Genomic DNA, 24,498 nt, shown 5'->3' on the forward strand with positions numbered 1-24,498 from the left:
GAACTCAATTGAAAAGCCTGCTGTTTGCCCACAAGCCTCTGCTCCTGTCCCCATATCACATTGACCTGAGCCTCCTGTCTGTCCACAGATGCAGGATAAGTGTTATATGGTGACAAGCTCTCTGTAGCTGCTCCAAACCTATGAAATTTCCTGTTCCTGCCACATTTCTCTCCTTCTATTGAGATTTTAAGTCACCTTAAAGCACTCTTTTACTCATTGGCCTCTAACTGTGCCTAACTGCATGTTCTGAGGCCTCTGCGGGTGTTTATCTTTGTGTGACAGTTATTTTATTAGTTCTATTTTATTTCATTTTATGTAGTTTCCCCGTGATGTAATGCACTGAGGAACGTTTGTTATGTGTAAAGTGCTATTTAAGTAAAGTTGAGTGAAGTAGTACAAAACTGTGAAGACCAGTTTTAGATTATCTGTGTGTGTGTGGTGAAAGGACTGAGGTCAAATGAGGACAGCAGGCAGTGTGCATCTCATTTATTTCACTCATTCACACACACACACCACCAAACAGCCACAGCTACCTCGGAGCCAAAACAGCGTACCATTACCCCTTAAATTAGATACATAAATAAAAGCTGTTTGCATATAAACAGTTGCTGATGTACACATTCCAACTCACTGATTTACAAAGACACTAACAATGTTTTGTTTTTTTTTGTTTGCTTTTTTTCTCAAAATCTACGTATGAATCGAGGCTCGTATTTTCAGTTCACTGTCACAATGTCCTTTCCTGTCGACAGATGTCAAGCCTTTGCATAACCGAGCAGGAGTAAAATCTTGTAGGGAGCGAGGACAGTCCTTTTGTAGCTGTATACTATTTACAATGTGAATGACAGGAGGTTATTTGAAACAAACAAGATAAGGAGTCAAGGAAACAATAACAAAACAACTAAAAGCTGTTTTTTAACATTCATATTCATTTGCTGTTTCCCCCCAAAGACATGCAGACAAAGAAGACCAGAGCTGCTTCGTTGTCTCATTCCACCATAAAAAAACTGTAATTTTCCTTGATTTAACAATTAGCCCTTAGCCCTGCTTGCCACAAATTACACCCTCATTTCTTACATTCACACACACACACACAAACACACACACACACACACACACACACACACAGTTTTTTCCATCCCCCATTCAATGTAAGCTTCAGCAAACTCGAAATGATCAAAACTCTCTGCCTCTGGGCCTGTGGAGTGGCTCGCTCTCTCCATCTAGAGGAGAAAGGCTGAACTACATAGTGCTTTCTGCTCCACTGGGTTTCACATTTTTAAAAAAGAAACAAAAAACAAAAACCTCTCTCCACCTCACGATTGTATTTTGCAGCTTTAAAAAGAAAAGAAAAAAATTTGTTGCTGAGTAAAAGCAACAACGATGCTTGTTCCATCTGCTCTGAGCTCAAGCACCATTTCATTACAGTTTAAATAAAAAAAAAAGGGAAAAGCAACAGAATAGTGACACTAAATCCAATTCACAAACTGTACAATGCTAAGAAGCCTTGAAGGTGCCTGTAGTTTTTTTTTATGATTCAGTAAACAAACACGATATAAGTTAAGGAATCCACATGGTGTCATGTAAAACTCTCCCTCAGGGGTGTCCATCATGGAGAGAGGAAAGCAGAGGGGATGAAGAGATGGACGTTTTAAAGTTGACGGCTTTTCCGCTTGTTTCTCTTGTCTCGCTGCGCCGTCACAGAGCTCAACGAGATGAAACCCGTTCTGGCTGATTTTGTCAAACGTCTTTCGCTGAGTGTCGATGAAGCCGGAGCTGAGGGAACAGCCTGGAGGGCGCGACCCCCTCCCCCCCCCCCCCTTATTCTTCATCGGCGTTCTTCAGCATGAGGATGGAGTTGTAGATCTTCAGGGCTGGACCTAACTTGATTGACAGAATCTTCACGATGTCTGATTGGGTGAGTAGCAGGAAGGCCTCGCCATCTATTTGCTAAAGAGAAAGAAACAAATTTAGCATTTAACATCATTCAATTTGAAAATTAGCAGGTATGTAAACTGTAGAAATCCTCCATTTAACAAAGTAAAGCATAAAACAATGCAAATACAAAACTTGAAAAGCATTTCCTGAAGTAAATGTGGGTGACTGCTGTGCACACAGATGACTTTACGATAATAAAAAAAACCTCATTGACTTAATTGACTCATAAACTGCACACGTCATCACAGTGGGCTTATTCACAGCTGATTAGTGTGCAGTGTGAATTTTTTACTGTACATCTACAAAAAATGTATGCACAGTTTGACATATAATCATTTTGGCAGCATTAAAACTGTTGGTGTTGAATCAAAAGGAATCCAAAATGTCTAAAAGGAGAAAAAAGAAAAAAAAAAAAAAATCACACTTTTCAGAGATGTCTCATTAACATGTGTAATATATGTAAATTTTAGAAGATGTGGGCATATAATTACACATAGCTACACAGCGAAAACCACTAAGGCAAATGAAAAGTCTGCACACCATTTCTTCAGAGTTCACACGGCTGGCAGCATTACATGCAGTAAATATTGAATTGATCAGTAAACACAGTGCTTGTGTAGACATGCCTCATGTGTCAGTTTTGAGGTTCTGGCAGCCATGCACTCAAATCAGAAGAGTTGAGCGTGTTTCTTAACATATATTTAAATAAGTACATTTAGCCTCACTGTTTTTTCTCTCTGCTTCTCTTTTCATTGATGAAGAGAGAGGTGTCTTTTTAACAAGTAACTTGATGGACAGCAGGCGAATCAGAAAGTTAAAGAACAACCTTTTTCATTTTGGCAGGATATATTCCAAAAAAGCTGACTGATTGTTAAAACCAGCCCTGGGTGAACCCTAATCTGGCACTAATCTGGAGACTTTGTGAGTTTGGCCCATTTCATGAAAAGCTGCCATATGTGAGCTGCGATTTCCAACTTGAGATCATTTTCTCTCCTGTTTGTTTTGACATGTTTCACTGATCAAAACAAACAATACTTATGATTCGTGCATGAGTATTTGAGAGCGCTGTAGGACTTGCAGAGTCATCTGCTATGTGTTCGCAATCGTTTGTGAAACGTGACGCTTTCACCATTTCCAATCTGCGTAAAAGCAGTTCTCCCAAATCACATATGTGAGATGAGGCTCTTACCTCTGTTTTAAATGTAGCAGCATGTTCTTTACATCCTGGGAGTCCTTTGACAAAACCAGCCACCTAATAAAAAAGAGACATAGAGCTGTGACAGGCTGCAACATTCAAGCTGTTTAACTCAATAAATGTTTATCTACGGATCAAAGTGCCGGTTTGTCTTTATGGAAACTTCATTTTTAAACCTGACAGGCACAGAGAGAGACGACCAATTCTGGCTAACGACAATAAAAGCTCTCGTTAAGTATTCATGCACGGTAGCGGTTTCGTTGAATAATCAGATGCCTTCCTGTCGGATAAGTGAATGAATGTCTGCTTTTCATGTGTTGGCGCAGTGTGAGCGAGTAAGCATGTCTGACCTCCTCAGCGCTCCATGTGGCCACTCTCTTGGCAGTCAGCCCCAGGACCTCAGGCAGCAGCTGGCAGTGTTTGTCCCAGCAGAGAGCCACCCGGTGGGGGGGAGAGGCAGAGATGCCGGGGGAAAACACAGACTCGTGGAGAGCCTGCTGGAGAGAGATGGCGTCTGGCGAGGCTGCAAAGAGGACAGAGGAGGGGAGACGGCAGTCAGTGAGGGTGAGGTGGTGATGTATAGCCTTTATTTTACATCCTATTTTACACACACGCACCTTTACCATCACCAATTTCCTCTTTAACATAGTGCATTTTCAGGTATTTGGGAACTGGAGCAGTCCTGAAGGAGACAACAACATAAAAGTTAGAAGTGTTTCACTAATACAAACACATCTATTACAGTGAACAGGTTTCAGATACCTTTTAGGTCTGGTTCCATTTTGGCTTTGCTCACTGGCGGCGCCTGGTGGCTCTGACTGGCTATTGCGTCCTGAACGCTCAGCTTCCACGGTCACTGGTTTCCTAGCAACACAGATAACCCGCTCTCAGGTACAGACCACTGGATAGAGTTACATGTAAAACACTGATAGCAGTTCTCTTGGGAGTGTGTTCAGGCTGTCAGCGTTGTACGAGTTCAGCAAACCTGTTCTGGGAGTCTTCAGCTCCTTCAGGCTGATCTGGCGTTGAGGAGGTCTGCGTAGTAGTGTTTGTGTGAGGGTCAGGGCGTCGCCCGCGGGGATGAGGTCCACTGAGGGTGAGAGGTCGCTCTCCGCTGAGACGGTCTGGCAGCAAGCCCTCTTTGTTCAGATTCATTTCCGAGTAGGGACAGCTCACCTGACTGCACACACAAAACCACAAAAACTTTACCTAAAACAAACCTTCATTTCATAACTGAATGAGACGGAATATTCACTTTTTACTTCTCATCTTCTGCAATAAATAAGTCAGACTGAATAAGAGGGAAAAGCAGCTAAAATCGCATTAGGCCCCCCACACACGCACGCAACACATCTACACAGCCGGCAGCCCACACAAGCATAAATGACATTTAAGAACACTAAGACTCTTTCTTCTCCTCCTGTACTTATCATACACACAGAACGCAAACATTTACAAAAACAAGATAAGATGAAAGCTTTGCACCAGTAACGTGCTGTTTGAGCAGCAGTGGTAGGACAGAAAATGAAATAAGAATGTAGAAAATAAGAAATTCACAAACTTTTCTTTTATCAAGTATTTTAAAATAGAATTGCAACATTATGAAAGTGTGTTAAGTAGCAGCCGTTTGGTTCATTTAGACAAAAAGGAATTTACTATGTCTTAGAAGGAGCAGCGATATGAAACACAGACACAAGGAGAAAAGAAGCGCTTCTGAAAGCGCAAGCAGTGTGAGTGCTACTGACGTGTAGTGGGTCCCATAGCGAGGTCCTCTGATGTGGCCGACCCCGTTGCATCCTGGAGTAGGACATCCTTGCCCTGGGGCACTCAATACATCACTGGAGCCTGAAATATACACACACACACACACACAAGGGAGTGTTCAAACTATGCAAACAACTGCAAGACCATTTCCATTTTGTATTCATTATAGATTACATGCAGAAGTTAAATGAAGGCAGAGAAAAACTGTGCCGACTCCTCTGTTGAAATTACAATTTTGGATCCTCAGCTGACCTCACCGACTATTTGGCAGGAAAGATGGGAAGAGTCACACTGTGTCTCACCGTTAGGATATTGTAGAGGGTGTCCAGTTTTCTGACACCACCCTACAGGGTGCAGATCAGGGCAGTCTGTCTCCACCCAGTAGTCGTACTCTGAACTCCAGCCATCAAAGTGGATCTAGATCAGAAAATCAGACAGCAGATTAGACGGAAGCCGAGCACAGACACAAGTATCAAAGAACATCTTGACAAGGAGACATCTTGAACCTTCAGTCGGTGGTCCTCTGTGTCTGCTATAGTTGTTACACGGATGAGCATGGGGTTCCTTTTATCCACAGCTTCCACTTTCATCCCAATCTGGAAGCCGTGTGGAGGCCGCTGCAAGCACAGAGCATGATAAAAAAATTATACATCTTTGTGCACGTGTGTGTGTGTGTGTGTGTGTGTGTGTGTGAGTGTGTGAAACATACCGGTTTGAAAGCCCGAGCAGGAGCAGCCTGCGTGCCCGTCTCTTCCAGATATTTCTCCCATGAGAAACTCTTAGGTTGTTTATATTCTGGAGAGAGGAGATAAAGACAAGTCAGATCTGTCAGTCGCTGAAGACAAATCAGACATTAAAACATCTGTGCAGCCAAATAAAGTGTTGTTACACCAATGAACTGTCCATCAAAAACTACAATCTGTGCATTCACAGGCAGCATGCATTCCTCTATTACTGTACAATTAAAACTAGCTTCTATACATTTATCCATAAAGAAATACTGCTAATCAGAGCAAACTGTAAGAAACTTGTATCATTCTTTCTGATAGTAACGACTAAAGTGATAGCTAGATATGTAAGAAGAAGAATACTTTCTATAAAAGAAACATTTTCTACAAGTCAAATCAGGAAATTATTCATCAGATCTGCAGCAGAATCAAGTAAATCTTTATTAGCACATACAGTATATATTATAATGTTAGTTAGATCCTACATTAGTCGGGCCCTACAGTATATTAAAATAGATTATACTGACCCACGTGTGTCTTGGTCTGTGTCTTACCAGCTGGAGTGGTCAGAGTTAGCTCGGCCTCTTCACAGAAACCCACAGGATGGATGTATGGACTGCTAGCATCACACCTTAAACAATGAGTACATTGTTAGACTTTCTGCATGTATGTCCTCAGTTTTCCAGACTGTTTGTCCAATTTCCAAACGTATCACTTTAATTTCCAATACCTTTAGGCTGAGGCTGGGTGATCATTTATTTTCAATTACGAATTAGGCTTCCAATGATTATGAAAACAAGATAATTGAGATATGATGATTATTGTGCTGCATTTTGTTTCGCAATGACGCTCTTGTTTTGTCTTGTGTACCGCTTCATTCACAAAACAAGCAATCACTCCGATATTTATTTAGGACCAATGTAGGACGAGGGGAGGACATTTCGCTTCGTTTGCCATGAAATAATCAGAAAATGTTTTATTTCTCTCATTCACTGGCTTTGTTCTAGCTACCACCGCTCCCTCTCTCCATTCACACTCTAGCTCGCTCAACCACCGCTGCTCTCTCTCTCTCAACCTTTTTAAAACTTGGGAAAACCGACAACATAGCCTTACTTTATTTTTAATGTTATCAAATGTTAGGAGTTTTCAGTAGGTTGTGGCAGTGCAGTACAACACATTTGATCATTTTTTAAAATTATATTTATATTATTTAAATGTATTTATATATTATTTATTTAAAAAATGAGACAAACATTTATCTCTTTTTTTTTTTTTACACATCTCTTTTTTTTTTTTTTATTTGTTTTCCAGTTGAATTATGCTTTAAGATCAAGGAAATCCACTGTTTGGATTTTTTAGAAAGTTCATTAAATGCATATTTCCAAGGTCAATAAGTAACTGTGTTAAGTAATTGTGAACTCAATATTGACCAAAATAAATAAAAAAATAATATAAATATATAAAAAAAATAAATCAGTAAATGTTGATGCCATAGAGACATTTAACTACCGCACATTTCACTCGGATTTAAAGCTGCAGCAGTATCTTTGATCGTGTCTTCTTTTTCCGTCTCAGCCCAGCAACACTTGCTGTAAATAACTTCATCTGCTGGACTCTCACCAGTAATCATATGTGTCATCCCAGTTGTCAAAATGAATGAGCAGCCTGTTGTCAACTACAGCTGCGATGGTTGCTACACAGATCAACGAAGGGTTCTTCCGGTCGACTGCCTCCAACTTCATCCCCGCTCGAAATCCAGACGGAGTCACAGACTAAAAGATTAAAAAAACATAAAATAAACAAACACATTTAGCCTGTGAATTAGCAATACAAGAAAAAAAAACACTTGTGCTTGATACTCACTGTGTTTAGGCTCTTGAAAAGGTGTTTGGGGGCCAGCTGACCCCTGCAGTTCTTCACATACATGCTCCAATTAAACTCTCCATCCTTACAACCTACAAGAGAAAGTTACTCAGAAGGGTTGATGCTGAGTTTTACTAAAAAACACTAATTTAATGGTTATTTGTAAGACCATTATTAGTGTGTGTGACTACCTTTAGGCAACAATAACTTATGTCCATTCTTCTCGCACCAGCCTGCAGGTTTCATATCCCACGAGTCGGCGTTGGCCCAGAAGTCGTAGCATTCTGGGTAGCCATCAAAGTGGAGCCGTACCCTATAGCCTTGAATCTGATACAGGAAGACAAGAAACAAGAGGAGAGAGTGAAACCCTTAGTTACAGGTAGAGATAAAGATACTGTATACAGGGTGTTTAAACCTTTGTGAAACCAAAGCCATAAACAAACAGTAGCACCCGTACCTCTGCAACAGTGAGCACACAGAACAGAGACGGGTGACACGGGTCCAGACCCTCCAGCTTCATTCCCACTTTAAAACTGTTTCTGCTTTGAGGAAATGACTGATGCTGCAAGACAAACAGAAACAGTCATGGTTTGGCTGCTTAAGAGGAGCTCCATAAACAAAACCATTTGATTATACTTGAAAACATAAATACCTCTTTAAATAGTTTGACAGGAGCAGCAATGGCCCTCTCCTCTTCCAGGTAAGCAGGCCAGCTCCACGCTCGTTTCTTATTGGGCGCGGCAGTCACTGGGGGAGGGTCACAAAAGAAGTTAACAATAAATGTCTCAGCCAATGTTTAGATTTGAAACACTCAAGTGTAATCACATGACACTCATGAGAAACATTTTTTGCAGATAAACCTTTCCCTCTTGCTTAAGACTGTTATTCAGGTTTAGATCAGCCAAGTTTCAGTGTTACAGAAATACATGTGACCAGATTATTAGGAGCAAAAAATGTTTTATTCTGTTCCTGTAACTTTTGTTACAGATGCAGATGCCTATAACATTAATAAGACTCCTCAATTTAAGTGCCTCTAAATGTTAACTAAAAGAAAAATACTTTAAAAAAGATTTTTTAGAGAAATTTTAAATGCCAAGTAGAAATGAAAATAAGACAAAATTTCCAACAATACAAATCTGACATGAAAAGCAACTGATGACACATCAGAAGACAGTCTGCATGACTGGTTTAACTCCTTACAAGAAGAACAGCGCAGCAAAGAACTAAGACAAACAAAACATAATGTTGTTTTTAGCTATGTAAAGACTGGATTTGAGGTAGCATTATGTCAACTAGTTAGAGACGTTTAAAAGGATTTACAGACACATGAGACAGGCTACACATTTCTCTTAATCCCTCCCTCACTTCCTGTCTTTACAGTAGTAGCAATCTAACATACCAAGTTTGGCAATTTTGGGACCTCTCCTGCCTTTGGTCGTCTTGGCTTTTTCCTACAAAAGGTGAAACAAAAGAAGTGTGTTAATAATTAGCACTATCACATTTTTTCCCCCTCAGCATTTGCGTTTTCTTGACTTAAAGATGAAGAGAGCAACGATAAGAATAGGAAAATTACAGAAGGAGGTATTTTGTTTGCAAAACCTTTGTAATTACAGCAACACTAAAGTGGCCTGTAGCCCTGGCAACATTAGTGGCAGATGTTGAGGGTATGCTCCTTACCTCTGGTTCCTCTTGGTTATCTTCCTCTTCATCACCAGAATCCATATAGATCTTCCTCTTTTTGCGCACACGTTTACCCAGCCTCTCACCTTCAACTGCCTGACTCTCCCGTGCTTCCCCTGGAGATGATCTGTACAAAGGATTTGTTTCATGATAGAACGACATACCATAATACCCTAAAAGTCAACAACGTGGCATTGAAGAATACAAGATGTGTGATTTACCTGCCACTGGAGGGCTGGGCACAAATGGAGCTACAGAACTTGCCCTGAAGGAGGGCAGCCCGGGGAGCATGCCCACCACAGGCCCTGCACCTTGCCAGGTCCCTGTTTGAGCCCATGACACCACTGGAGCCAACTTCAACACTTGGACCAACCTCCACACTGGGGCCCTCCATACTGGGGCCCTCCTCTAAAGACAGGAGAACAGGACCAGGAGCTAGAGGACAGAGAAGAAGGAAGTGTTGTTCACTGCATAAAAGTAGAGTATAAAAGATAAACACTGCAATACTATCTAATAACAATTCTGTAAGGGTTAAACATGTGCCGTCATACCTTTACCTTGAGATGATCCTGACTGACTCTGATTGGCCGGAGCTGCGGCTGTGCCAGTCTGTGATTGGCCCTCTGGTGGAGGGGTGGGACTGTGAGAAGGTGCTGGGTCCAAGGTCTCACATTTAGGCTCTGCCTCCTGTCCTTTGACCTCAAGGTCTGTGACAATCTCCAGAGTACCAAACTCTGTCATGCGAAACTGAAAAACACAGGGGGGGAGAAAGAATATACTCATCAGGGTTCCTCTAAGAAATTATTGAACCAAGGTCCTAAGCCACCCAAATTCTGATTCACCTGGTCCCCTGATCAGTTATATTTGAGATTGACGGCCTGATTCCCCTGAAAGTTAATGTTTCACTTCATAGAAAATGCATTTATTTTTATAGTAAGTGAAGGTGATCTTTACTTCAGGCAACAATGTGGGAAAACTTGCTCATATAGATTTCTATGTGGTCACACATACACCGTTGTTTACATAATAGAGGATGATCCCAGATAGGGCTGCATCTAACAATTATTTTCATTATCAATTAATCTGACGACTATTTTCCTGATTAATCGATTAGTTGTTTGGTTCATAAAATGGCGAAAAATGTTTATCACCGTTTCCCAAAGCCCAAGGTGACGTCCTCAAATGTCTTGTTTTGTCCCGACCAACAGTCCACAACCCAAAGATATTCAGTTTACTATCATAGAAGACTAAAGAAACCAGAAAATATTCACATTTAAGAAGCTGGAATCAAAGAATTTGGAAATTTCCTTCTTAAAAAATTACTCAGAACAATTCATCGATTATCAAAATAGCTGGCCATTAATCTTACCCTGATGTCACTGCCTGGCAATGTGGCAATACCATCCTTCCAGTCCAGAGCACCCATCATGTCAAACTCAGCTCCCTGGGAGGGACCATCACTGGGTGGAGTGTCAGTCATTCCCACTCCTCTGATATCCCCAACCTGCGATGACATAACAACAGTCACATCAACAACATTGCCATATATTGACATAAAGGTGTTGCAAATGATCAAAATATAACACGGGTGTTTAAAAAAAGAGGTTCAGCCCACATCTCTGACCTCAGTGATGCCATTATTCGTCTGTGTTGGCAGTGTGAGACTATCACAGTGTAGCAGCCGCTGTGTGGTTTTACCAACGAAGTGCTCCCAACTCCAAATGCAATTTATACCTGCACTTGTAAACAGTATTTCGCAACATCACCGCTAGATGGCGACTGTGTGCTGGCTTGCAGGATACACCATGCACTTCGATTTCAGACAAAACAGTCAATAATAATATTGTTTTGCTGGTCAACTAACCAGGAAATAGGTGCACAAACGGCCCCATTAGGATGAACCTTCATCCAGATCATTGACAAACACGATGAAAGATGTCTCAACTTTAAGTTTACCACACAAGTTCATCTTTTCCTTGTTTTAACAGTATCTCTTAAAACCGGCTGTTTGCCTGGTTATGGGCAACTGTGGGGGTAATTTGTTAATCAATTTTAAGGAGAACACTGTTTTCTGCACTGACTAGCCAAACTTAAAATCGTTTTAATCCGACTAATATTGCGATATAACGTTTTAGTCTTGACGCATGTTCAACACTGAATTAAGGTGATATTTTCTGTACGCTCGGAGGCCATAACCATGTGAAAAGTAACCAACAGCCCGAGCTAATGGATGATGATTAAGTTTGACTTTACACTAAATACCTCAGTTTTATTCTCGCCATAAATAAAGTGTATGTAAGAGCGCCCATGATTAGCATTCGTCTTATACAAAATGGCGGAGCATAGGAAGAGGCCACCAACACGTTTAAACTATGTAAATTACTCAAGTTACCTATTTAAACAAAGCACGCAAAGCCGCTACGCGTCGAACAAAAGCACATGCTTGCTGTGTAATTTCCTGACTTGGTGTTTTCCTTCACTCTGGTTATTTTCTTCACTTTCCCCTTGTCACGGAATGTCAGCCCAGGTTTAGCTAGCGCTGACATGAAGCTAGCCCAGCTAGCTCCACTCCGTTCAAGTGGACGGAGGATTGCTAGGGGGCTAGCCGTAGCATTGTGACTGGATGCAACCAGCTAAGGACAATCTGTAATAAATAAGTTTCCCGGTTAATAACAATAGGAAAGGGCATTTTGCAAAACACCAATATTTCACACAATAGCAGACAGACTGACAATAACATCGCGCTACTGTTACGAGCTTCAACATTGTTGCTTGATTAATTTCTTCCAATAGAAACTTGAAAAACGATTTATTCTCGCCGTTTTAAATCAGAGTGGAAATAATGCGAACTAACGCTTACTAGCAAAACGAAGGCCGGTTTTTCACATTTTGCCACTGTTAACGGCAATAAATGAGTATTAACAGCCGTAGTGTTTAGAAATTGTGGAACTCACCTCGTTTCTGTTTTAACTCTTATTTAGAGCTGGATATAGAGGGATGCGCATGCGTGTGAGATGCGCTGCCTGACAACTTTGGGTCTCGGAAAAGTTCAGTTTTCAATCGGTGGTCAATATCAGGCCTGTGTGTACTTATAACACGCCCAAAACTCACTTCACTCCCGATGTAACGAATGCAACCGACTGACTGGAGCTCGTTTCTCTTTGTTCATAACAGGCTGAGAAGTATTTTCCCCCAAGAAGTGAAGCGCAGGAACCGCAGTGTCTCCCATGACCGTTGAGGAGCGGTTGGTCCCTCTGTGGTCAAACTGGTCGTTTTCCTCCCAGTTTTTAACACTCTGCCACCGTCTTACGGCCAATTTATGCAGATGTCACTTAAGAAAATGCGATAATTAATCAATACACGACGGTGTTTAGTGTAGGGTTAAACAATCAGGCCTGTAAAAAAAACATCCGAAGTGATATTTTTGAATCAAAACGACCCAAATACGTTGCTACACACGATTTGTCAGTTACAACACATCTGCGGTTGTGTGGGCTGATGAAGCTAAGCTGATCAAAAAACGTTAAATGAAGCCGGACACAATGAACAGCTAATCTGTGATCAACCCCCTAAAACGAAACATCACGTCTAATACTCTGAAATATCACTGCAAGGTTATATTTTGCGAGTAAATAATCCACAAATATGTGGGCAGTTAGTCGTGTGTTGCGGTTTACGATCATCTCATGGCATTTCCAGGGCTGCTTGGATGTTGCTACATGTAGTTTATGGTTTTGATGTGACAGCAAATCCATTTAAATTTAATTCATGAATTACCAGTTTAATCATTCACAGTCTGGGGTCTTTTAATTGATTTGAAGTGTTGGTTGGTTCGCTACAGTCGTCCACTAACTCATACTGAAGCAAATAATCTCCAGCTAACCTGCAGTATTCAATCCCTCCCATTAAGGGCGGTTATGGAGATCTTGTGGACCAGTTTAGCCATAATATTGCTGAAAAAACACGGTTAATGAAACACCAAATCGCTATAACACCTATAGCTATATGTTTATGTGCTGTATAACAGGTAAACTGTGAGAAAAGTCCTTATTTCAGTCAACAAAGGCCGCCGTGTTTCGAGGTGAGGTGAGTTCAGTGGTCGGCTGGTAAAGCAGCAGCAGCAGCAGCAAGCGGCGGCGGCGGCTCCGGTTCTTGTCTTGTATTTGTCGCTAGATGGCAGAAGAAGTCCACTTTCTGGGGGGGGGATTAACCGGGTCGTGCAGCATGCAGCAGCCCTGGATTATTCTGTAATATAACATCATGTACGAATCATGAGATGGCATTCAAAGGCAAAGCGGTCGACTCGAAGGTAAGAGGGCAACTAATGTGTCAGGATGTGACCTGCAGCTCTGCTGCTCAGCAGGCGGCTAATAAAACTGTCCGATCGGATCGTCTGTCGATCGACTGAGGGGGGAAATCATGTGCGATAAAAAATAATGAAGATGACACGTCACGTGAGAGGGTGTCTGTGGTTTAACAGCTGTCGGGTTTTAATAGAATATAAACTACATAATTCCTCAATTATTCTAATCCAAAGTGTATGGAGCAGGTTTTGTAGCAACGTTAGAGTTGCTGTCTGCCTGCTTACCTACAGCGCTCACCCCTCCCTCTGCAGCCTGTAATATGCAGGGCCGCACACACACAGGTCCAGGTTGGTGTTTGGTAAATGTTGCGTTAGGGTTGGGAAAATATGTGGTGTTGCCTACATGACGGATTATACTGTTGTGAAATAATGACTCCCTTCTCCCCCACCACCCCCACCCCCCACACCACCACCACAGACCGTGCTCTTCAACCTGCTGCTGTGTCTGCTCATATTTTACTCTCTTTTCTACATGATTGGCAGCGTGTGTTTCGGTGCCTTCAGGTGAGGAGCCACCTAACACACACACATGCGCACTGGCACATATGCAAACAGAATATCGTAACAGTATTTCCATAGCACAAGTCTTCCACAATCAACAGGGGATAGTCAATAATGGAACAAGTTCAAACACTGCTACAAAGGTGGTTCCTTTATTATAGACTATAATTTAAGAACAACGTGTCAGTTTAAATTCTTCGGTTATTAAGATATGTTCTGCATCATTATCTAATCCAGATGCCATTTTTTGTGGTGTCCAAAATGTACTTTTTTCAGTTGATATTGCGCATTCATAAGTAAAATCTTAAATATACACTAACAGCATTTTATTTGGAACATCTGTGTAATCTAATGCAATCCAATACAACAGCTCGGCCATAAATTCTACTTTTTTTGTAGCTTATATTTATTTTTCCTAAAAATTTGCCTTTCTCATATATGTTAAAGGGGTGGACAAAATATTAGAGGCACTTTTCGATATAATGCACCCCAGTACACCTCCACCACCCACTATGACCTCAATAATAAATGAATTATCACTTTTCTGACAATGTCAACAAAAACTGAAAATGTATAAGCTTCGTAAAAGTAGATTTTATGGCAGAGCTGTTGCAGGTGTCCCTAATAAACTACTCAGTGAGTGTATATATATTTTTAATTGTCAAAACTACTACAGTCATATACAGGTAACCTGGAGCAGTCAGTGCTGTTTTTGTGTGTATGATAAATATAGTTTCATGTGTAGTCTGCAGTATGTGCTTAATGGGTAATTGATGGTGATGAGATAGATACAATAATAGGAGCACAACAGTTTATTTATCTCCAGTATCCCATAGAGGGTTCAGTGATGGATCCACCTTTGCAGTCTCTTTTTTGCAATAGCTGGTGGTCATTTTTCCTCCTTTTTGGATATTTAACCCAGTTCTAACTTCATACAGGTTGGATCACTTTGATGGACTGATTCCATTTGACTTTAAGACCGAGCCTACTGAATCCAACTCCAAATATTTGGGTGAGCACACGTAATTCGGTCAACACGATCACAAATGAGAGTAAACTTTTTGTCTGCTCATGTGTTTTCTCACTGTATCGGTCTCCTGCAGTGAACCTCTTATCCTTGGAGCTCACCTACTTTTGTAGCGGCCTTTTGTTTGCTGCAGTGGTTAAGAGGCGAGTGTGGGACTACGCCCTCACTGTGACTCTACTGCATGTACTTATCACCAGTTTGGGTGAGCACAAAAAAAACAAAAAAAACCCCAGTACATCTACACATGTACACTCAAAAAAATGCTGAATGTGTTGTTTTTTTCTATATTGCAGTGATGTTGGAGTTTCCCATGGTGTGGCAGTGGTGGCTGGCCTTAGGTAAAACAAATTGTCAACTTCCCTGTAAATAATTGCATTTCTGAAATCAGTTCTTTTAAATTCTGTACATTATTGTTGTTTCATAGGTAGCGGCTTGTTTCTGATGATCTGCAATGGTCAGCTGACAGCTTACTTCACCTGCCAGAGCGACCAGAGCTACGCTTCTTTCAGCATCTACTAACAGACAGAAAGCTGCTCTGTGTGTGTATAAACTGTTTTATTCTCAGTCCTGTGAAATGGGGTAGAAAGGATCAGACCAGATGCTCTCTTCCTGGAGACACCCATTAGATTCTCCATGGTGATGGGCTTTTTCTGTTTGTCACTAAAAAAAGACATTTCCTCACCATAAAGTCAGAGCTGGGACCAATTTGTGTATCAGGAGTTGCCAACAGACTGGCATGCTATTGTTTTTTATGTAAATGCCACAAGGAGATGTTCTCTGTATTTTGTTTGTGACGCACAGTGCCTCTTGTCACCGTGCAGACTTTAAAGGCAGTATTTTCTCTGTACCTTTGTAAGCTGTGAATGTAATAGCTGAATGGGAATGTTGCAATACATGCTTGTTGTATATTTTAAAGAAATAATGTATAGTGTTTAACAAAAAAAACATCAAATGGACTGTTTATTTTTTCATCTTCTGATACATGAAGGTAGTGAGTACTTGTGAAATAGTGACCCGCCTATTCCATATTGTGAACTGGTTTGATAAAATACACGTACTTCAAAATGTACAGTTATTTCCTGGTGTTAATACATTAACGCACACAATTAGACATAAAGTCCACTGCAGTGTTAGTGTAAGGAATCTTTTGCTTAAGTATTTAAAAATAGACTCTGATTTAATAATTTATGACATAAAAAATAAATATTTGAACAATCGCTGCAGTGCTCCCAGAGGATTTGGCGTTGTTATGAAACCGGCTCTGCTGCCACGTACTCTACTGGGTTCATGTAGGAGAATCCCAGGAAGGCCTCACTCGCTGCGCCCGCCTGGCACCTGTCATTCACGGAGGCAGGGACAGGTTGTAGCGTGAACTCAGGGTCAATGTAGCTGACATCAGAGGGACCAGTCTGCAAAGACAGAAGAACACACACTCAGGTAAACTGCAATAGATAAAAAAAAACGAATCCTCAAAACTAATTTATGAATCACTTGTACCACTTTGGGGATGAACGGGGCGGTAACTTTCCTGGCCAGGAGGTCATCCCAGTTGATGGATGCAAAGAATGGATGTTCCTGCAGCTCCACCTGGAGATACAATGAAATAAACCCCTCCTTGGTTATGTGTGTTTATGATCTTTTCTGTTTGTCTTTCTTTTGTGTGTGCACTTACAAAGTCACGGCTCTCCCCTAAGCGTTTGAAGACATCCCTTTCCAGCAAGCCCTCCAACAGAGAGCGAGCAGCCTGAGATACCCCGCTATACAGCTGCAGAGGAGCTTGGAGTATGTTCTCAAACATCTCTGCTTTGCTGTGGCTGTAAAATGGAGGCTGAGAGAGAGAACAGAGAGATGGAGTTGACGAGAAGATGCTGAAGAAAGTGAGACTGTGAAAAGTAAAAAGGTGATTTATGTTTCTCTCACCAGTCCATAGAGCATCTCAAAAAGCACACTACCAAGCCCCCACCAGTCCACTGCTGGACTGTATGAGTGACCCTGTAGCACCTCTGGAGCGAGGTACTCAGGAGTCCCGCAGAACGTATGCATAACCCCACCAATGGCCACACCTTCTTTACAAAGTCCAAAGTCAGTCAGCTTCACATGACCCTCACTGTCCAGCAAGATGTTCTCTGGTTTGAGGTCTCTAACAGGGAAACAGATGATTTAGTCATCAAGTGTTCATGCAAAAAACCTAAACTAACTGCTGTTATGATTTTGACCTAATTTCACCTTTGTTTTGCTTTTTCTTTACTCTTTATTTTTTAATGTGGTGTTGGAGGACATTGGTGGTTGTGGTGGTTTTTAGTGAAAACATGTTCTATGCAGAACTCTCTTCTCAAAGTGAAATGTCATTGGGATTTCCCTGCATGAATAAATAAAACATGTGGAACATGTTTAAATCAAACATGAGGTAAGACAGTGAGCAAGCGGTGAGCCAAAAAAACACTCGGACGATTGACTTTGTGGTGTTTATATATGTGTGTTATGTGTACCTGTAAACAATGTTAAGAGAGTGAAGGTAACCCAGTGCCATGGCCATCTCTGCAGCGTAGAAAGCAGCCCTGGGTTCAGGAAATGACCCCTCTCTCTGAAGGTGGTAGAAAAGCTGAGGACAAACAGAGGAGTGGTCACATACACAGGAAAATAGTGGTTACCTGGATGTGACTCCAAATCTAAGAGTACATGCTACGCCTTCTAAGGGGCTTTGCTACTGGTACATCCCTCCGAGGCTCCGCCTTGGCACCCTGAGACAGATCTTTGCAGTCACCACCCAGTCAGGAGGTAGCATCCACCCACTACAGAGCACCAGCGCACCCACTGTTAGTCTCCTTTTGAGCTCAGCAACAGGATTAAACAGGCCAGCTGGGCCTGTAGTTAGAGGCTCATGCCTGTACTCATAGAACTGAAGTTACATCCAGGTAACTATTATTTCTATTTTGTATATGCTACACCCCATAACGGGTTTTGCTATTAGTAATCACCAGAGGCAAAGGCCTTTATTAGGGATGTGATGTACTCCCAGCTGGTCCTGAATCTGTGCATATAGCAATCCAGACCCAACTGCTCACTGGGCGAAAAGAGGCCAAGTGATCCAGCCATTGAGCACCACCTGAATAGGGGTCCAACAGACTTTAACCACACGCTCCAAGGATAGGAGCTGAAAATGGCTAAAAAACCACGATCTGACCTAGACGGTGCCCTCCACAGACACTGCACCAAGCACAGAGTCAGATGTCATATCCCTGAGATATGGCTACACAGAGAGGGATGTGACGCAACCAGGCAGATGTCTACACTGACACACCCCTGCGCAGGGCGACCATCAACGCTCTTGGCAGTGTGCCCGACACCCACCAGAGGTGTGCAGCCCATTGTCTCATAGCCCTTGCAATGCACATCACAAATCCAATGAGCCAGCCACTGAACTGACAATGGAGCCACTTGGGCTCACTGTCCGTGGCAGACAGAGTCAGTCAAACTTCCAAAGGTTTGTCCCGTTGTCCCAGCAACAGCAAAAGTGCAATAACAGGACACAAGATGTGAAAAACACCTCCTCCCTTATTCCACATAGGAGGGGAAAAAGGCTCTCAGGCCAATATAATAATAAATTGGAGGGAGCATGCCCCTAGGTTGAAAAACAGCTACATCGCACCCCTATACATACCAATAACCTGCAGGTGGGGTGCACAGGCAACGCCCAACAATCCCCCACTCTACGGGCAGAGGAAAGTGCTAAAAAGGGTTCGTCTTCACTAGAACAAAAAAACTCCATGGGCTCAGGAAGCAGGCCTGAGAGACCTTCTGTAATCGTTTGGAGATTTCACCGTAGAATGAGGCAACAGGTGGGTTCTCAGTCTGCGGACATCCCAGAGAAACCCTTTTACGAGATGAAGGCTCTGTGCAGCAGTTGAGGCTATCATGATCAGCCACAATCAACATCAATGCCATGAGGCACTCTGGTTCCACCACTACACCAGACAGGCTGCATCCCCGCCCCTGTGGGGCAACAGCACCATCAACTGCAGTGGATGACTATGCAGGGGACCACGCTGTGCGAGTGAATGCATCCCTCTTGAGGGAAGGCATCATTCTCCCGCAAAGAGAGCCAGAGAGGGCACCCAGCATCCTCCCTGCTGGTAACCAGGCCCACTGACATGGAAGTTCAACCTTCCATGTTGAGCTGACAGAGCGTCCCATTCCCTTTGTGTCAAGCAAGTATACTGAAAAACGGACCTAATGGGGAAATAACCTCCATCCCCCAGGTGCACCACTTGACTCCAGAGGGCGACACCCCTAAGGGCTTGAGTGGGAATGGGAAGTCTGCATCATCTGCTGCCATTCAGGTGCAATTCCAATTGTACACATTCAATGCTTAGAGGCCTGCACATAGGTGCGGCTGCTCGTAGGTTCACAACTAGCTGAGAAGTTGACCTCGGTCCGATCAGAGGAATCACCATCTCCACCCTGACCCAAGCAGCTGTCTCCACTCACTGTAGCAAGTGCAGAAAAGACATTCTGTGTTCATCTGACACACATGCATATGTAATGCATGTATCCGGGTGGAAAATACGAGTACAGGCTTGGCTGGAAAAGCGTCAATGTGTTGGGAGTGAGGCCCAGACATGTGACACCAAATCACCAGAGACATGTGGGCTTTAGCTTCATGAAGTGACGGATCGAAAAATAGCTAATTGTGAATGTAAGGAAGAACTCGACCCCTGACTCTGAGAGGGTTAGGTGCATTTTCCACACACTTGAAAAAAACATGCACATAGCCGAAAAGGGAGGCTGAAGCGCTGAAAAACCTCTGAGGAGGCAAAATAGCATTTCCTGTGGTGAGGCAGTAGAAGTAGAGACAGTCACCTGTCATGAGGTGAATGCATCAGCATATCTTACAGCACATGATAAGCCGTCTTGTGACATAGCAGTCCACCGGTTCTCATGTAAGGAAAACTGTAGTGATGGCTCTTTTTCCTCATGTCCCAGAATGGAGGAATTGGCAGCAAACAGGAGAATGTGCCCCCTCCCCAGCATCCTGCAGGGAAAGGCCGAACCCCTGGTTCATATTCATGTAGAGTAGTTAAGCGAATCGTGCACATGGAGATACAAGCTGCAAAAAAACACTGACGGGGTTGCAAAAAGTTAGGAAGTATCCCCCAGGGAACCTCTCTCTGTTGCAATGGGTCAGTGGGTGGGCTATCTGAGGGAGCACAGGGAATCGAGGAGGGTGGCATAGCTCAATTCCCACAGCTAGCAGCATATCCATCCCACAAGAAACAAGAAACAACCACAAAAAAAATATACAGAGTGTAATTTTCACCAGTAAATGGGTCTTCACTCTATTCCCAGCATCAGTGTAATTAATTGCAATCATAGGTGAGAAACAGAACAGTGAAAAGTGTGGCAGATTTCCCCCCGGGAGGTTAGGGCTGTCTCTGGCCGAAGAGGGTGGCACAAACAGGCCCAACAAGCCAGTCGAGGCCAAGTACGCGATAGGGTGGCAGGAACGGCTGGGCAGCTACAGATGGCTCGTGCTGGCAGCAGACCTGCCATAGGACCTCTCGCCGGAGTGGCAATGTCGGTGAGGGCTCTACCGCTGCTTGTGGGGAGAAGGCTGCTAGGGGGAAGATGAGAGCTTAGCTTAGCCTTCCGACCATCTCCAACTGGTCAATGATGACCTGGATGTCTGGGCTGAACAAGGATTCAATAGACAGCAGCGTGTTGCGTGAGCTGGTGCAGGGATCATGCCAGGAAGGCCATATTGTTGGCCATCGCCTGGGCAGCACCAGCATAGCAGCGGTCAAAGAGATTGGCTGTCACTCTGTCCCTCTTGGACAGGACCAACAGCCGAGCGCCAGGCCAGAGGGATGTGGAGGGGAGGAGGCAGACCCTGACTGCGTCCTTGACAGGTGACACCAACCTGTCCCACTCCCAGCCCTTGACGGAGGAATACTGCCCATAGTCCACAGCTGAGGGCTTGGTAGATAGCAGGGAGTCCCACTCACGCTGTGCGTAATGGCAAATAGGCGTTATCTTGGGACAGGACACGCAGGAGCAAGGCCTCCCACATGGCTGTGCAAGGAGGCTGGCAGTGAAATTGTCACTTCAAGTCATGGAGGGTGGCGGCAGGGTCACCATCCTCTTGGCAGCCAAGGCGAATAGGCTTGGGCAGCAGTGGGCTGCCAGTGGGTCGTCATCGCAGAAGAGGGATGCCGGATCTTCTTCTTCATAGATGCAACAGTCGTCCTCGCCTTTATACTCGTCCCATGGTTTGGACCGAGCCACCGTACCTGCCTCCGCCAGTGCCAAGTTGGCGTGGAGGGAGCACACAAACTCCCACTACTCCCAGGGGATTGCAAGGCAGGCGGGGCAGGACTCAGCCTCAGCCTGGTGCTGCCAACCGAGGCAGCAGAAGCAAGACCTGTGGGAGTCTACCAGTGGCATCGGCACAAGAGGTGCAGGACTTGCTAGTAGCCATCATCCTCTTCTGCGACACCAGAGGGTGAACTTCTACTCGATTTCTGAAGGTGGCTGAGTGAAAAAGGGAGATGAGCAGCATAGACGCTTATAGTGGTAGGATGCTGCACAGTTGCTGCTTCCTGATTGGGCAGTGAGTGAAAAGATCTTTTCTCAGGTGCAGAGGTGAAGTCTCTTAGGGGAAAACCAATAGCGAAGCCCGTTAGAGGGTGGAGCATGTACGAAATAGAAAGGAGATGAACAGTAGGTGTGCTGGTGCTTTATCGTGAGTGGATACTACCTCCTGATTGGGCGGTGAGAGCAAAGATCTGTCTCAGGGTCCGAAGGCAGAGCCTCAGATGGATATACTAATAGCAAAGCCCTTTACAGAGCGTAAGCATGTACAAAATAGAATGACAACTACATTCAACACATCAGCAGCACTGTGGAGGGCTTGTAGCATTTTCAACCATGGGAATAACCACGAATAACCACATAATCATGGGAATATTGGTAATTCTTTTGGTTTTATGCTGGAGTTTTTGTAAACTTGATGCTAAATCTGACATGAAAAATTACATACTGCGTTGAACTTTTCCATTATTTCCTAAAAGACTGACAGAGACAAGTATTTCATATATATTATATATACGTATACATATATACCTCCCCTCCATTAACATAGTCCAGGACGAAGTAGAGCGTGTTTGCTGTCTGGAAAGAGAAGTGGAGTCCCACCAGGAATGGATGTTGCAGTCCTTTCAGCAGCACGTTCCTCTCAACCATCACATGCCTCTGCTACAGAGACAGATATGATACAGTGGATGGATGGATAGACAGACAGATAGATAGATAGATAGAAAGACAGATAGATAGATAGATAGATAGATAGATAGATAGATAGATTACCTCTTTCCTCTTGACAATCATCTGTTTCTGCAAAACTTTCATAGCATAGTACCCCCCGTGTTTTCTATGTCTTGCCAGCAGCACCTGTAAAGGTTTTGACATTTAATGTCACAAAAAAACTCCAAAGACCAAACATAAAAACTTAAAAGGATAGAAAATTCCTACCTTTCCAAAGCTTCCTTTGCCAATAACTTTGAGGTAGTCAAAATCAGACGGTTTCATCCTGATTAACACAACAATTGAAAACTGTCAGATATGTGTTGTGATATACAGGCAACATGCTGTAATTAATCATTAATCAGAGATCTGATTAATTAGACAACATTTACTTTATTCTTGGTAATGTAAGTGTTGTCTCGCTGTATGCATGTATGGACATGTATTTATGTATAAATTTTGTGTCATAGTCTGTTAAATCATCTTTTATGTTAAGCTTACATTGATTGGTTAATACCTTGACCTTTGAAAAAAGGCTTCAAAATATCTAGTAAAATTATTTATGAATTCTTTAGTAACTGCAAATTACAAAAAGCATTCACATTATCTTTTATGTTCTAATAAGGACTGCTTTTTACTAATCTATGAATCAACAATAAATTACTTACAATTCCTAAATTCTGTAGCAACAACTTAAAACTCTTTCTAACTTTATTTAGTTTGGTGAGGTGTCAGGTTACAGCAAAAAAGAATTGCTCTGTATTGAGAATCAAAATGCTTTTTTGTGCCATGAAACATATCTGGACCTCAGGACAAAAAGTACTTACTGAGAGGTTTTAGGGTTCACTGAGCTCTGAGCAGAGAAAAGACACAGAGAGGCAGGGTGGTCAGGAGGTCAGATTTAGTTTCATCTCCTGTCAACGCTCAGCACAGTCTTTTAAAAAACAGTTTTCCCTCTTAACTCACCACAGTGCCTTTGTCCTCCTTCTGTCTTCTCAGTCTGCTCTGTGGCCGCAGGATCTTCTGGGTGTCCAGGCTTCAATCATGAGGTCAACGACAGCACATATTGGTTTGAGAGGTTTAGGTGAGATTCAGCACAAAAGTAAAAACCTGTTAACATTATTTTTTTAAAAAATGTTGTGACTTACTGCTGGCAGAGTTTCTGACTGGAAACCACTTTGTGTAAGAAGTCGCTGAAGCCAGCTTTCTTCCCCTTGAGCAGAGCTGTAAGACAGGGAGGGGGTTTGTTCCTTACATAAGTGTTCAACAGCTGAATTTATTCAATAAGCAAGTGTTAAGTGGTCGCCATGACTTTGACATACTTGAGGCCAAGTGAAATAGTAGTAATGATAACAACAACAATAATAAAGTTTACTAATATAACATTAGCAGTTATCAAAACCAGAGAAAGTGCTTTACAAGGAAAACACTAATAGTGAAACTATCATAAGAAACATAAACCCCATTTTTAAAACGTTTTAAAGAGAGAAAGACTTGATAAATTACTTTAATATAACATTCTTATATATGAGATTTAGTCACCTCGTCCTCATGTATTGCGGTTTTGTCTCTAGCAGCATTTTTCTACGTTAACTAACCACAAACTGTAATAATTATATATTTATACCGGTGGTATCCATCTATGACTATGATTCGTCAGTTTACGGTTAACGGTCACACTTTACCTAACCGTTATTAAACCATAAATTCCTTACCTGAGAAAAATGTAACAAGCCCTCTCATTTTGGCATAAGTCATCGGCCGGTCGTGACTCACAGTCATCTTGAGGAGATTTGACAAACTGGTTTTTGTTGGAAACTAAAGAAGGAAAGTTAACAGTGAGGACAGTCACTAACTAAACTATCCAGCAGCAGAACAGCCCCACTTGTCCCGAACTCCTCTCCGCTAGAAGACCGTTGACGTATTATAGTGGACGCAAAGTACCAGCGATGATGCGTTTAGGTACCCTCGGAGATTTCGCAATGACGACTTTGAGTTACAACTCCCTTCTGGATTACAACTAATTGATCCGTGTCTGCTTCTTGGTCAGTGGCGAGTCAGTCTTACAGAAAGCAAAAGTCACGTTTTAATTACAGAATCAACTAAAATGAATGGGTTTGAATAGGGCTGCAACAAATGA

The 24,498-nt window shown here is 42.7% G+C and overlaps 3 protein-coding genes across 12 annotated transcripts; 1 reads left to right on the forward strand and 2 right to left on the reverse strand.

Moving 5' to 3' along the window:
- Positions 1 to 471: 471 nt before the first annotated feature.
- On the reverse strand, positions 472 to 12,539 carry l3mbtl1b (L3MBTL histone methyl-lysine binding protein 1b). 6 transcript variants are annotated; one of them, XM_042424379.1, is made up of 22 exons: positions 12,123 to 12,539; positions 10,538 to 10,672; positions 9,726 to 9,915; positions 9,390 to 9,603; positions 9,166 to 9,295; positions 8,888 to 8,939; positions 8,141 to 8,235; positions 7,946 to 8,050; positions 7,680 to 7,815; positions 7,489 to 7,580; positions 7,246 to 7,397; positions 6,153 to 6,256; positions 5,607 to 5,692; positions 5,404 to 5,514; positions 5,200 to 5,314; positions 4,879 to 4,978; positions 4,119 to 4,313; positions 3,896 to 3,997; positions 3,751 to 3,815; positions 3,484 to 3,656; positions 3,128 to 3,190; positions 472 to 1,950 (listed from the first exon to the last, which is right to left on the reverse strand). In XM_042424379.1, the coding sequence occupies exons 2-22, from the start codon at positions 10,646 to 10,648 to the stop codon at positions 1,822 to 1,824; spliced, it is 2,520 nt and encodes an 839-aa protein (XP_042280313.1). In that variant the 5' UTR covers positions 10,649 to 10,672; positions 12,123 to 12,539; the 3' UTR covers positions 472 to 1,821. The 6 variants fall into 6 exon arrangements, with proteins under 6 accessions (XP_042280313.1, XP_042280310.1, XP_042280309.1 ...); XM_042424376.1 differs by having other exon boundaries at positions 9,720 to 9,915; positions 12,280 to 12,538; XM_042424375.1 differs by having other exon boundaries at positions 9,720 to 9,915; positions 12,123 to 12,537.
- Positions 10,794 to 15,899, forward strand: LOC121905841 (transmembrane protein 244-like). Of its 3 annotated transcripts, none has more exons than XM_042424385.1 (6): positions 10,794 to 11,542; positions 13,950 to 14,035; positions 14,971 to 15,044; positions 15,136 to 15,261; positions 15,353 to 15,397; positions 15,484 to 15,899. In XM_042424385.1, the coding sequence occupies exons 1-6, from the start codon at positions 11,501 to 11,503 to the stop codon at positions 15,576 to 15,578; spliced, it is 468 nt and encodes a 155-aa protein (XP_042280319.1). In that variant the 5' UTR covers positions 10,794 to 11,500; the 3' UTR covers positions 15,579 to 15,899. The 3 variants fall into 3 exon arrangements, with proteins under 3 accessions (XP_042280319.1, XP_042280320.1, XP_042280321.1); XM_042424386.1 differs by lacking the exon at positions 10,794 to 11,542 and adding an exon at positions 13,347 to 13,477; XM_042424387.1 differs by lacking the exon at positions 10,794 to 11,542 and adding an exon at positions 13,484 to 13,819.
- Positions 15,900 to 15,990: 91 nt separating this feature from the next.
- On the reverse strand, positions 15,991 to 24,278 carry sgk2b (serum/glucocorticoid regulated kinase 2b). 3 transcript variants are annotated; one of them, XM_042424381.1, is made up of 12 exons: positions 24,074 to 24,276; positions 23,507 to 23,582; positions 23,325 to 23,394; positions 23,186 to 23,211; positions 22,587 to 22,644; positions 22,422 to 22,505; positions 22,179 to 22,310; positions 17,549 to 17,661; positions 16,980 to 17,199; positions 16,732 to 16,887; positions 16,557 to 16,646; positions 15,991 to 16,468 (listed from the first exon to the last, which is right to left on the reverse strand). In XM_042424381.1, the coding sequence occupies exons 1-12, from the start codon at positions 24,138 to 24,140 to the stop codon at positions 16,307 to 16,309; spliced, it is 1,254 nt and encodes a 417-aa protein (XP_042280315.1). In that variant the 5' UTR covers positions 24,141 to 24,276; the 3' UTR covers positions 15,991 to 16,306. The 3 variants fall into 3 exon arrangements, with proteins under 3 accessions (XP_042280315.1, XP_042280317.1, XP_042280316.1); XM_042424382.1 differs by having other exon boundaries at positions 16,231 to 16,468; positions 16,588 to 16,646; positions 24,074 to 24,278; XM_042424383.1 differs by lacking the exons at positions 23,186 to 23,211; positions 23,507 to 23,582; positions 24,074 to 24,276.
- Between the last annotated feature and the right edge of the window lie 220 nt (positions 24,279 to 24,498).

Source organism: Thunnus maccoyii, chromosome 10 (assembly GCF_910596095.1).
Source record: "Thunnus maccoyii chromosome 10, fThuMac1.1, whole genome shotgun sequence".
Taxonomy (NCBI): domain Eukaryota; kingdom Metazoa; phylum Chordata; class Actinopteri; order Scombriformes; family Scombridae; genus Thunnus; species Thunnus maccoyii.

Coding starts and splice junctions, on each gene's coding strand:
- l3mbtl1b (XM_042424376.1), bottom strand. CDS start 10,648: ATGACTGACACTCCACCCAGTGATGGTCCCTCCCAGGGAGCTGAGTTT. Junction 8,051..8,140: donor CTGTCAAACTATTTAAAGAG/GTATTTATGTTT, acceptor TTTGTCTTGCAG/CATCAGTCATTTCCTCAAAG. Junction 3,816..3,895: donor AATGGAACCAGACCTAAAAG/GTATCTGAAACC, acceptor TGTCTCCTTCAG/GACTGCTCCAGTTCCCAAAT.
- LOC121905841 (XM_042424385.1), top strand. CDS start 11,501: ATGGCGGAGCATAGGAAGAGGCCACCAACACGTTTAAACTAT. Junction 15,045..15,135: donor ATCCAACTCCAAATATTTGG/GTGAGCACACGT, acceptor GGTCTCCTGCAG/TGAACCTCTTATCCTTGGAG. Junction 15,398..15,483: donor GCAGTGGTGGCTGGCCTTAG/GTAAAACAAATT, acceptor GTTGTTTCATAG/GTAGCGGCTTGTTTCTGATG.
- sgk2b (XM_042424381.1), bottom strand. CDS start 24,140: ATGACTGTGAGTCACGACCGGCCGATGACTTATGCCAAAATGAGAGGG. Junction 16,647..16,731: donor TAGGGGAGAGCCGTGACTTT/GTAAGTGCACAC, acceptor TTGTATCTCCAG/GTGGAGCTGCAGGAACATCC. Junction 16,469..16,556: donor CCCCGTTCATCCCCAAAGTG/GTACAAGTGATT, acceptor CTGTCTTTGCAG/ACTGGTCCCTCTGATGTCAG.